This window comes from Pinus tabuliformis, chromosome 9, assembly GCF_031772625.1.
Source record: "Pinus tabuliformis cultivar Carrire ecotype Pingquan chromosome 9, CPIR1, whole genome shotgun sequence".
Lineage (NCBI taxonomy): Eukaryota > Viridiplantae > Streptophyta > Pinopsida > Pinales > Pinaceae > Pinus > Pinus tabuliformis.
Window position 1 is genome coordinate 1,060,843,399 of NC_142307.1, and position 12,760 is coordinate 1,060,856,158.

Consider the following 12,760-nt stretch of genomic DNA (forward strand, 5'->3'; position numbering starts at 1 on the left):
CAACAGAGATCAGACTCTCCCTTTGGTAGAGGAAATAATGCAGCAGTGGGATCTTTTAGATTTTGCCCTGGTGAGAGGCAAATATACTTGGACAAATAACAGAACTTGGCCTGACCACATCGCTGCCCGGCTGGACAGATTTCTAATTCAAAGCTCCCTGTTGATGGAAAACCTCCTCATATCAACAAAAATTCTTCCCAAGCTCTCCTCGGATCATAAGCCAATTCTACTACTTTTGGCCCCCGAAGAAGATCTTGGGCCCATTCCTTTTAAATTTAATCCACTATGGATCGAAAAATAAGGGTTCATGGACATAATCCGATCAGCCTGGGACATCCCCATCAACGGATCCCCAAGTTTCGTGTGGGAGCAAAAAATAAAAGCTACCAAACAAGCTTTAAAGGGGTGGTTAAGGAAACTTCACAACCCCATCACCCATCAGAAAAAAATTGATGTACAGCAACTAGATACCTTGCAAATAGGTATGGAAGGGATCCATATCACCCCAGAAATTTTAAACAAAGAAGCAGCCTTTCAAAGAAACATCCATCAATCGATCAGAAAGGAAGAAGAGCACTGGAGACTTAAATCTCGCAGCCTCTGGTTAAAGGCAGGAGACCGAAATACTTCTTATTTCCACCGACAATACAAAGCCCGTCTATCTCGGAATCATATCACAGAGATCAAAAATGATGAAGGGCAGATCTGTAATAAATTTGATCAAATAAAAATTGCAGCTGAAAATCACTTCAAAAAACTATACGGCACAAGGCATGAAGGATGCAAAGAAGACACCGAAGAACTACTCTCTCATATTCCTCGCCTCATTACCCATGAGGACAATCGGGCTTTATTGAAACCAGTATCTGAAGAAGAAATCATCAAGGTTATCTGGGCAATGGATTCAGATAAGGCCCCCGGGCCGGACGGCTTCACAATACACTTCTACAAAATCTGCTGGGACATCATCAAAACAGACTTGCTGAAAATGATACACGGATTCTTCTGGAAAGCCAAGATTGGGGGAGGCATCAACTCCACCTTTCTTGCATTAATACCAAAAGAGGCCAATCCGGAAACATTCGGCAGGTTCAGGCCCATCTCCCTATGCAACGCCTCCTATAAAATTCTGTCAAAAATCATGGCAAATAGAATTAAACCCCTTCTTGAAAAACTAATATCCAAAGCCCAAGGGGGGTTCGTCAAAGGCAGACACATCTTGGATAATATCATCCAAGTGCAGGAAGCTATCCACTCCAGCAAACAGAGGAAAGAGAAGGGGATGCTGATCAAGCTTGATATGGCTAACGCATTTGACAGAGTCAACCATTCCTTCCTACTTCAAGTTCTTCGATCCTTTGGCTTCCCTCCTCAGTTCATCAATCTCATCAAAGCATGCATCTCATGCCCATGGATTGCCCCCATGGTCAATGGTCGCCCAGCATCATTCTTTCAAGCACACCGCGGATTAAGGCAAGGCTGTCCCCTCTCACCTTTCTTGTACATCCTTATGGCTGATTCTCTTAGCAGGAAGCTGGCTGCGGAAATGAATACAGGTGATCTCCCAGGAATCCGAATCGCAAATGCCCTAAACCCAATAAATCACGCTCTCTTTGCAGATGACTCTATTCTTCTAGGAGGAGCCTCTACTAGAATAGCAGTCAAATTTGATGCTGTTTTAAAAAGTTATTGTAGAGCTTCAGGAGCTGTGATAAATGACAGAAAGAGCTCGATTTTCGGATGGAATGTGAGCCAGCAAAACCTCAATAATATAGGCCAGATCCTAGGATTTGAGTGCTTTGCCCAATGGGACAGCATCAAATATTTAGGCTTGCCCCTCACATCTGGAGCCAATAACAGATCTCTGTGGCAGGGTGTCATCAGCAAAATCAAAGACAAGATCACCTCCTGGGGAGGCTATTGGCTCACCAAGGGAGGGAAAATTATCCTTCTTAAATCCGTCTTATCAGCACTTCCCATTTATCAAGCCTCCTTTCTTCTGGCCCCGAAACACATCATGGAGCAGATCTCTTGTCTTCTAAGAGACTTTCTCTGGAAAGGAGGCAGAGGCAATCAAAATAAAATCCATTTGGAAAATTGGGATCTAGTCAAGCGGCCACTTCTGGAAGGTGGGCTTCAAATCAGAGATCCTGCTCTTTCGAACCTGTCACTTGGATGCAAGCTCCTGTGGAAAATATATTCAAATCCTACACATCAGATCAGCGAAACATTCACCGCCAAATATGCGCAGGGGATCTCCCTCAGGCACCTGTCTGCAAATAACACAACAACAGGTACATATACCTGGAATCTCTATAGGAAAAGCATAAGCAGCTTTAGTCAACTTCTTTACCGCATCCCGGGTAATGGGGAGAAGACTCTTCTCTGGAAAGATCGCATCATGAACAACCCTCCACTCAGCTCCCACGCAGAAATCCGGGACATCAGAAATTGGCTCCATGAGGCAGGAATAAGAAAGCTGAGTGATATCTCTGAGTGGGACAGCAGAGGAAATTGGGTCGAATGGGCGATCCCTCAAGTGCCAGAGCAGCTGCAATATCAAATCGAAATCCTCAAATCTCTGCTCTTAAATGCAGCGCCGGTCCACCGCAACATCGCAGACAGATGGGGGTGGGGCGAAACAGGGTTCTACATGCCATCTTTGGGTTACTCTGCCTTACAGACCAAAAAAGACAGTTTGAGAACGCCATCATTCTGGAAACAGGTATGGGATGCCAAGGGACTTCCCAAAGTTAATTTCTTCTTTTGGACCCTCACGCTGAATAAACAGCTCACAGGGGACAACTTGTCAAAGAGAAACTTTGTTGGGCCTCACAGATGTGCAATGTGTAAAAACTCAGGAGAAACAGCTCCCCATCTGTTTATTGACTGCGTTTTTGCCAGAGAAGTATGGACTCTAACTCTTCTTGGACTGCCCGTCTCCCCGCCCCAGCACAGCTCCATTGCCGACCTCTTTTCTGTATGGCTCCAATATTACCCCCAATCCATCCCAAAGAAATCCTTGTGGCTTCACATATGGCTTTCCATTCCCAAATTTGTTTGCTGGGAAATTTGGCTTGCCCGGAATGACTTAATTTTCAATAATTCCTCTCGCTCTCCTGCTAAAACCGCCTCAATTTCCAAAGGTCTTCTTATTGAATCTGTTCTCCAGCATCCTCAAATCTTTGACTCCTCCCTTCTCCCCTCTGAAAAGGCTTGGCTGAACCTCCATAGCCCCATCTCCTCTAGTAAAATCAGTGCCCCTCCCCCTCCCCTCCCTTCTCCTCCTTGGAAAATCAGAGAATCTGAAGAGGTCTTTCAAATCTGGTGGAAGAATCAAAAAACAACTTCAATCTTCTTTGACGGTGCCTGCAAAGGAAATCCGGGGACTGCGGGAGCTGGAGGAGTTATTTACTTTGCAGACAATCTCAGGAAGGTTCACTTCTGCTGGGGGCTAGGCATCTCCACCAACAATCAGGCAGAGCTTCTTGCCCTCACAAAAGCCTGCCAAATAGCTCGGGATGAAGGCACCAAAGAATGCCAAATATTCGGAGACTCTGAAATCCTCATCAGTAAGATTAACTCAGATGATCAGTTCAATAAGGCACTCCTCAATAAGTCCCTCAGAAGATTAAAGCTAATTCTACAGGATTTCAACTCCTACAAAATATTTCATATCCTTAGAAGCCTGAACAAAGAGGCAGATGAAATGGCAAATAAAGGATGCAGATTAGCTCCGCGAACTCTTATCTGCAATGGTAACAGCGCTATCTCAAATCTCATACCTTAGCTCAAGCGCAGATCAGAACATCAAGCAGGAAGATGGGAACCACTCTGAGCATGCTCGAGAGAATATGTATGATATTATCATCACATCAGCTGCAACAGGCCACAGCAACCTGAGTACAGATAATTCTGGGAAATTTATTCCAATCCAAAATCAACACACAGGGAAGGCGCAAACAGAACAAAAAGGAGGACTGCAAACGTTTGAGATCTGTACAGAGGAGACTAGTCTTTCGACACTGAAGGCGGCATACGCTCCTCGCCTTGATATTCAGATTGATTCCTTCGATACTCGCTATGAGGACCTGCACTCTGAAAGGGATCGGACGGAGGATCTGGTAAATCGGGTAGCTCTTGCGCCATTGTGTTAGGCTACAGGGATCCACAACGGATAGCTCAGAGGCAGAAATTAAGGGTCTTCAACAGATAGCAACCCAATGTTCCAGAATCCTCAGCGATTATCAGCTAAAACCTTGGCAAATCTAGTTTGTATTTCGGAAATGCGCAGCCCAGATAGGTACAGGCATCACTCAGGCACGCAGAATCCCCTAAGGCGGGAAATAGGAAATGAAAATAATGTAAACAGGTCGAAAGGCCTTGGTTAACTCAGAATTTTTAATAAAGGATATCCGTTACAGTGAAAAAAAAAATGTTTTTAAAACGCCTTCAAAACAATTTAAAATGCCTTAAAACCATTTACGATGCTATAAAACTATTTCAAATACATAAAAAATAATTTAAATTGCTTTAAGTACAATTTTAAGTGATTTTAAAATGCTTTAAAAATAGTCTACAATGCTTTAAAAACAATTTAAAATACTTTAAAGATAATTTAAATTGATTTAAGAACAATTTTAAATGATCTTAAAATGTTTCAAAAACATTTTAAAATGTTTTAAAAATAAGTTTAAGTGCTTTAACAACAATTGAAAATGCTTTAAAACCATTTTAAAATGTTTTAAAAACGATCAAAAAGCTTTAAAGTACTTTAAAATGTATTAAAAACAATTGAAAACGCTTCAAAAACAATTTAAAATGCTTTAGAAGCAATTTAAAATGTTTTTGAAACAATTTAGAACATTTTAAAAACAATTTAAAATAGTTCAAAATAAATTAAAAACACTTTAAAATGTTTTAAAAATAATTTTAAATTCTTTTAAAATGCTTTAACAACAATTTAAAAAGCTTTATAATACTTTAAAATGTTTTTAAAATATTTTCAAAACAATTTAAAATGCTTTAAAAACAGTTTACAATGCTTTAAAAACTATTTAAAATTCTTCAAAAATAATTTAAATTGCTTTAAGAACAATTTTAAATGATTTTAAAATGCTTTAAAAATAGTTTACAATGCTTTAAAAACAATTTAAAATAAATTAAAAATAATTTAAATTGATTTAAGAACAATTTTAAATGATGTTAAAATGTTTCAAAAGCATTTTAAAATGTTTTAAAAATAAGTTTAAGTGCTTTAACAACAATTGAAAATGCTTTAAAACTGTTTTAAAATGTTTTAAAAACCTTTAAAGTACTTTAAAATGTTTTAAAAACAATTTTAAATGCTTTCAAAACAATTTAAAATGCTTTAAAAAAAATTATAATGTTTTTGAGACAATTTAGAACATTTTAAAAACAATTTAAAATAGTTCAAAATAATTTAAAAACAATTTAAAACACTTTAAAATGTTTTAAAAATAATTATAATTTTTTTAAAAATGTTTTAACAACAATTTAAAAAGCTTTAAACTACTCTACAATGTTTTTAAAATGCTTTCAAAACAATTTAAAATGATTTTAAAATGCTTTAAAAATACTTTACAATTCTTTAAAAACAATTTAAAAATAATTTAAATTGATTTAAGAACAATTTTAAACGATTTTAAAATGTTTCAAAAACATTTTAAAATGTTTTAAAAATAAGTTTAAGTGATTTAACAACAATTGAAAATGTTTTAAAACCGTTTTAATATGTTTTAAAAACAATTTAAAAAACACTTTAAAAACAATTTAAAATGCTTTAAAAACAATTTAAAATGTTTTTGAAAAAAATTAGAACGTTTTAAAAACAATTTAAAATAGTTCAAAATAATTTAAAAACAATTTAAAACACTTTAAAATGTTTTAAAAACAATTTTAAATTCTTTTAAAATGCTTTAACAACAATTTAAAAAGAATTAAAGTGATTTAAAATGTTTTTAAAATGGTTTCAAAACAATTTAAAATGCTTTAAAAATAGTTTACAATGCTTTAAAAACTATCTAAAATACTTCAAAAATAATTTAAATTTCTTTAAGAACAATTTTAAATGATTTTAAAATGGTTTAAAAATAGTTTACAATGCTTTAAAAACAATTAAAATGATTTAAGAACAATTTTAAATGATTTTAAGATGTTTTAAAACATTTCACAAACATTTTAAAATGTTTGAAAGATAAGTTTAAGTGCTTTAACAACAATTGAAAATGCTTTAAAACCGCTTTAAAATGTTTTAAAAACAATTTAAAAAGATTTAAAATACTTTAAAATGTTTTAAAAATAATTTTAAACGCTTTAAAAATAATTTAAAATGCTTTAAAAACAATTCTAAACACTTTAAAAACAATTTAAAATGCTTTATAATGTTTTTGAAACAATTTAGAACGTTTAAAAAAAATTAAAATAGTTCAAAATAATTTAAAAACAATTGAAAACACTTTAAAATGTTTTAAAAACAATTTTAAATTCTTTTAAAATGATTTAACAACAATTTAAAAAGCTTTAAAGTACTTTAAAATGTTTTTAAAATGCTTTCAAAACAATTTAAAATACTTTAAAAACGGTTTACAATGCTTTAAAAAAAAATTAAAATAATTTAAATTATAATTGACTTAAGGAAAATTTTAAATGATTTTAAAAAGTTTCAAAAACATTTTAAAATGCTTTAAAAACAATTTTAAACGCTTTAAAAACAATTTATTTTGCTTTATACTGTTTTTGAAACAATTTAGAAAGTTAAAAAAAAAATTAAAATAGTTCAAAATAATTTAAAAACAATTGCAAACACTTTAAAATGTTTTAAAAACAATGTTAAATTCTTTTTAAATGCTTTAACAACAATTTAAAAAGCTTTAAAGTACTTTAAAATGTTTTTAAAATTCTTTAAAAACAATTTAAAATACTATAAACCATTTACAATGCTTTAAAAACTATCTAAAATACTTCAAAAATAATTTAAATTGTTTTAAGAACAATTTTAAATGATTTTAAAATGCTTTAAAAACAATTTAAAATACTTTAAAAATCATTTAAATTGACTTAAGAACAATTTTAAATGATTTTAAAATGTTTCAAAAACATTTTAAAATGTTTTAAAATAAGTTTAACTGTTTTAGCAACAATTGAAAATGATTTAAAACCGTTTTAAAATGTTTTAAAACAATTTAAAAAGCTTTAAAATACTTTAAAATATTTTAAAAACAATTTAAAATGCTTTAAAAAAAAATTAATTTTTTTTTAAACAATTTAGAACGTTTTAAAAACAATTTAAAACACTTTAAAATGTTTTAGAAACAATTTTAAATTCTTTTAAAATGCTTTAACAACAATTTAAAAAGATTTAAAGTACTTTAAAATGTTTTTAAAATGCTTTCAAAAAAAATTAAAATGTTTTAAAAATAGTTTACAATGCTTTAAAAACAATTTAAAATACTTCAAAAATAATTTAAATTGATTTAAGAACAATTTTAAATGATTTTAAAATGTTTTAAAATGTTTCATAAACATTTTAAAATGTTTTAAAAATAAGTTTAAGTGCTTTAACAACAATTGAAAATGCTTTAAAACCGTTTCAAAATGTTTTTAAAACAATTTAAAAAGATTTAAAGTACTTTAAAATGCTTTAAATACTATTTTAATGCTTTAAAAACAATTTAAAACGCTTTAGAAACAATTTATAATGTTTTTGAAACAATTTAGAACATTCTAAGAACAATTTAATATAGTTTAAAATAATTTAAAAACAATTTAAAACACTCTAAAATGTTTTAAAAATAATTTAAAATTCTTTTAAAATGCTTTAACAACAATTTAAAAAGCTTTAAAGTATTTTGAAATGTTTTTAAAATGCTTTCAAAACAGTTTAGAATTATTTAAAAACTATTTAAAATACTTCAAAAATAATTCAAATTGCAAGCTAAGTGGGCTTGATTGTGGGAAAAACTCCACAGTTAAGCGCGCTTGAGCCAGAGGAGTTTTGGGATGGGTGACCTCCTGGGAAGTCCTGGTTACCGGGTGCAAGCCCCGGAAGTGATGATTGATGCTATGTGATTCGTTCTCCACATTTCACTAGTTTCAATCCCACTTCTTCACCCCTGTGAGCATGAGTGCTAAGTGAACTATTAAAAAAATCATGAGAATTTAGTCAGTTATGACTACCTCTCATGGAAATGGTCATACGTTTGAATGACTTACTTAACGCAGTTGAATCCCAATAATGATATCTAATATAATGCACTGCGTAAATCCCCCATACTTAAATTCAAAAAGAGTCAAGGGATCTCTACTTGAATGGTTCATGAGGCACAATACTTGCTAAGGTTTTGCAAATGGGGTAGCAAGCTAAGTGGGCTTAATTGTGGGAAAAACTCCACAGTTAAGCGCGCTTGAGCCAGAGGAGTTCTGGGATGGGTGACCTCTTGGGAAGTCCTGGTTACCGGGTGCAAGCCCCGGAAGTGATGATTGATGCTATGTGATTCGTTCTCCACATTTCACTAGTTTCAATCCCACTTCTTCACCCCTGTGAGCATCACCCGATGCAATGAGTGCTAAGTGAACTATTCAAAAAAAAAATCATGAGAAATTAGTCAGTTACGACTACCTCTCATGGAAATGGTCATACGTTTGAATGACTTACTTAACGCAGTTGAATCCCAAAAATGATATCTAATATAATGCACTGCGTAAATCCCCCATACTTAAATTCAAAAAGAGTCAAGGGATCTCTACTTGAATGGTTCATGAGGCACAATACTTGCTAAGGTTTTGCAAATGGGGTAGCAAGCTAAGTGGGCTTGATTGTGGGAAAAACTCCACAGTTAAGCGCGCTTGAGCCAGAGGAGTTCTGGGATGGGTGACCTCCTGGGAAGTCCTGGTTACCGGGTGCAAGCCCCGGAAGTGATGATTGATGCTATGTGATTCGTTCTCCACATTTCACTAGTTTCAATCCCACTTCTTCACCCCTGTGAGCATCACCTGATGCAATGAGTGCTAAGTGAACTATTCAAAAAATCATGAGAAATTAGTCAGTTACGACTACCTCTCATGGAAATGGTCATACGTTTGAATGACTTACTTAACGCAGTTGAATCCCAAAAATGATATCTAATATAATGCACTGCGTAAATCCCCCATACTTAAATTCAAAAAGAGTCAAGGGATCTCTACTTGAATGGTTCATGAGGCACAATACTTGCTAAGGTTTTGCAAATGGGGTAGCAAGCTAAGTGGGCTTGATTGTGGGAAAAACTCCACAGTTAAGTGTGCTTGAGCCAGAGGAGTTCTGGGATGGGTGACCTCCTGGGAAGTCCTGGTTAACGGGTGCAAGCCCCGGAAGTGATGATTGATGCTATGTGATTCGTTCTCCACATTTCACTAGTTTCAATCCCACTTCTTCACCCCTGTGAGCATCACCCGATGCAATGAGTGCTAAGTGAACTATTCAAAAAATCATGAGAAATTAGTCAGTTACGACTACCTCTCATGGAAATGGTCATACGTTTGAATGACTTACTTAACGCAGTTGAATCCCAAAAATGATATCTAATATAATGCACTGCGTAAATCCCCCATACTTAGATTTTAAAATGCTTTAAAAATAGATTACAATGCTTTAAAGACAATTTAAAATACTTTAAAAATCATTTAAATTCATTTAAGAACAATTTTAAATGATTTTAAAATGTATTAAAATGTTTCAAAAATATTTTAAAATGTTTTAAAAATAAGTTTAAGTGCTTCAACAACAATTGAAAATGCTTTAAAACCATTTTAAAATGTTTTAAAAACAATTTAAAAAGCTTTAAAGTTCTTTAAAATGTTTTAAAAACTATTTTAAACGCTTTAAAAACAATTTAAAATGCTTTAAAAACAATTTAAAATGTTTTTCAAATAATTTAGGACGTTTAAAAAAAAATTAAAATAGTTCAAAATAATTTAAAATGTGTTAAAAAGTTTTAAAATGTTTCAAAAACATTTTAAAAATAAGTTTAAGTGCTTTAACAACAATCGAAAATGCTTTAAAACCGTTCTAAAATGTTTTAAAATCAATTTAAAAAGATTTAAAGTACTTTAAAATGTGTTAAAAAGATTTTTAAACGCTTTAAAAACAATTTAAAATGTTTTGGAAATAATTTAGAACATTTTAAAAACAATTTAAAATAGTTCAAAATAATTTAAAAACAATTTAAAACACTTTAAAATGTTTTAAAAACAATTTTAAATTCTTTTAAAATGCATTAACAAAAATTTAAAAAGCTTTAAAGTACTTTAAAATGTTTGTAAAATGCTTTCAAAACAATTTAAAATGCTTTAAAAACCATTTACAATGCTTTAGAAACTATTTAAAATACTTCAAACGTAATTTAAATTGCTTTAAGAACAATTTTAAATGATTTTAAAATGCTTTAAAAATAGTTTACAATGCTTTAAAAACAATTTAAAATACTTTAAAATAACTTAAATTGATTTAAGAACAATTTTAAATGATTTTAAAATGTTTTAAAAATAAGTTTAATTTCTTTAACAACAATTGAAAAAGCTTTAAAACAATTTTAAATTGTTTTATAAACAATTCAAAAAGCTTTAAAGTAATTTAAAATGTTTTAAAAACAATTTTAAACGATTTAAAAACAATTTAAAATGGTATAAAAACAATTTAAAATGTTCATGAAACAATTTAGAACGTTTTAAAAACAATTTAAAATAGTCCAAAATAATTTAAAACACTTTAAAAATGTTTTAGAAACAATTTTAAATTCTTTCCCTGGATGCGGGTGATAGTTAGGATGGGACGGGAGTATGCCGCTGACCACATTCCAGCCATGTGCCATCACGTGGCAGACGTTTGGGCTTAAGCCTGTACATGCGTAAGAGGAAGCAGGTATAAGGTCATTCAGCAGAGCAGAGTTAATGCCCTGCACGGCTATTCGGCTCGCTTGGAGGTTGCAGTTATGGCGGGCGCGTTCCAAGGTGAGGTCGCTGCGATTATAAACTATGTCACTAAGTCGGGTCAGGGAATGTTTCTGGTTTTTCCTTCAGGCAGGTCTATGCAACCTCAGATGCCCTGCCTCTCCGTCTCCGTCGGGGTCATCACGCTATCTGTCTGGGTTATTCTGCAGTCTGTTCGCACTCTTCATAGGAAGGAGTTGTATCATAATCGGGAGCTGGGTCTCATCCCTTCGGTCCCTGTGAGGATGGTGAGGCCTCGACAGCGCATGCTCGGCCATCGAGGCACCTCCAGGGGAGGAACTTCACGCACTCCCGTTGTAGATACTTCTGCCCACTGTTGTCATTGACATGGCATTCGCTCTACTGGAGCTTACCCCCTTCAATCTAGTCAGTTCATGGACGCTGGTGCTTCGAGCTCAGCTTCCATGCTCGCCTTTGGCTCTACTATTTTTAACTTCAGCAGTTCTATGAACAGCCCCCAGATCAGTGCGCACGTATCGGTTATGTTCATTGAAACTTCCCAGGAAGACAATGACTCTCTGGAAAATCATGGGCAGGTGAATGCTGATAGCACGATGAAAGAAACAAAGGATCCTGCTATAGACCCGGAGAAAGAAATAAAGGATCCTGCCACAGACCTAGAGAATGTCTCGAAAAGCCTGCTGGATCAGAAGGCGAGGACCAGCGAAGTAGAAGACATCAATATGGACACTGTCCCCACTGCTGCGGAGAGGGAGGCTTATGGATGGTGCCGGGTAGAGGAGGAGCAACTGGAAGAATAGAGTCGCCCTAGCTCAAGGTCTACATGGCTCTTCTGTTTGGTCTTTTGGTCTCTAATGATGTCTATGTTAGCTTAGTTTCGTCTTCTGTGCTTTTTATTTGTGCTCAAGAAACTTTGTTGATGGTCTGGGTTATGTCTGTCTCCCCTGCGTGGGATAATTTGGATTTTTGGTTGGGGCCCCTGTGAGGGCTCTTTTGAATTGTCTAGTCCTTTGGACCTTGCAGTCTCAGCTGTTTCAGGTTGACACCTCTGGTACCTGGTTCTTTCTGTTTTGATCTGATGTAAATTTTGACTTCTGTATATAATATATTAGTATAGTTTTACCGAGAAAAAAAACAATTTTAAATTCTTTTAAAATGGTTTATAAACAATTTAAAAAGCTTTAAAGTACTTTAAATGTTTTTAAAATGCTTTCAAAACAATTTAAAATGATTTAAAAACCATTTACAATGCTTTAAAAACTATTTAAAATAGTTCAAAAATAATTTAAATTTCATTAAGAACAATTTTAAATGATTTTGAATGCTTTAAAAATGGTTTACAATGCTTTAAAAAAATTTAAAATACTTTAAAAATAATTTGAATTGATTTAAGAACAATTTTAAATGATGTTAAATTGTTTTAAAATGTTTCAAAAACATTTTAAAATGCTTTAAAAATAAGTTTAAGTTCTTTAACAACAATTGAAAATGCTTTAACATCGCTTTAAAATGTTTTAAAAACAATTTAAAAAGTTGTAAAGTACTTTAAAATGTTCTAAAAAGATTTTTAAATGCTTTAAAAACAATTTAAAATGCTTTAAAAACAATTTAAAATGTTTTTGAAACAATTTAGACGCTTTAAAAACAATTTAAAGTAGTTTAGAATATTTTAAAAACAATTTAAAACACTTTGAAATGTTTTAGAAACAATTTTAATTTCTTTTAAAATTCTTTAACAATGATTTAAAAAGCTTTAAAGTACTTCAAAATGTTTTTAAAATGCTTTCAA

General features: G+C 32.7%; 1 protein-coding gene across 1 annotated transcript; it reads left to right on the forward strand.

Annotated features, from left to right (window-relative positions):
• The first annotated feature begins 484 nt into the window (after positions 1-484).
• On the forward strand, positions 485-11,336 carry LOC149152394 (uncharacterized). The gene is made up of 4 exons (XM_089443465.1): positions 485-3,758; positions 3,802-4,124; positions 4,233-4,303; positions 10,922-11,336. The coding sequence occupies exons 1-4, from the start codon at positions 485-487 to the stop codon at positions 11,334-11,336; spliced, it is 4,083 nt and encodes a 1,360-aa protein (XP_089299591.1).
• The last annotated feature ends 1,424 nt before the right edge of the window (positions 11,337-12,760 follow it).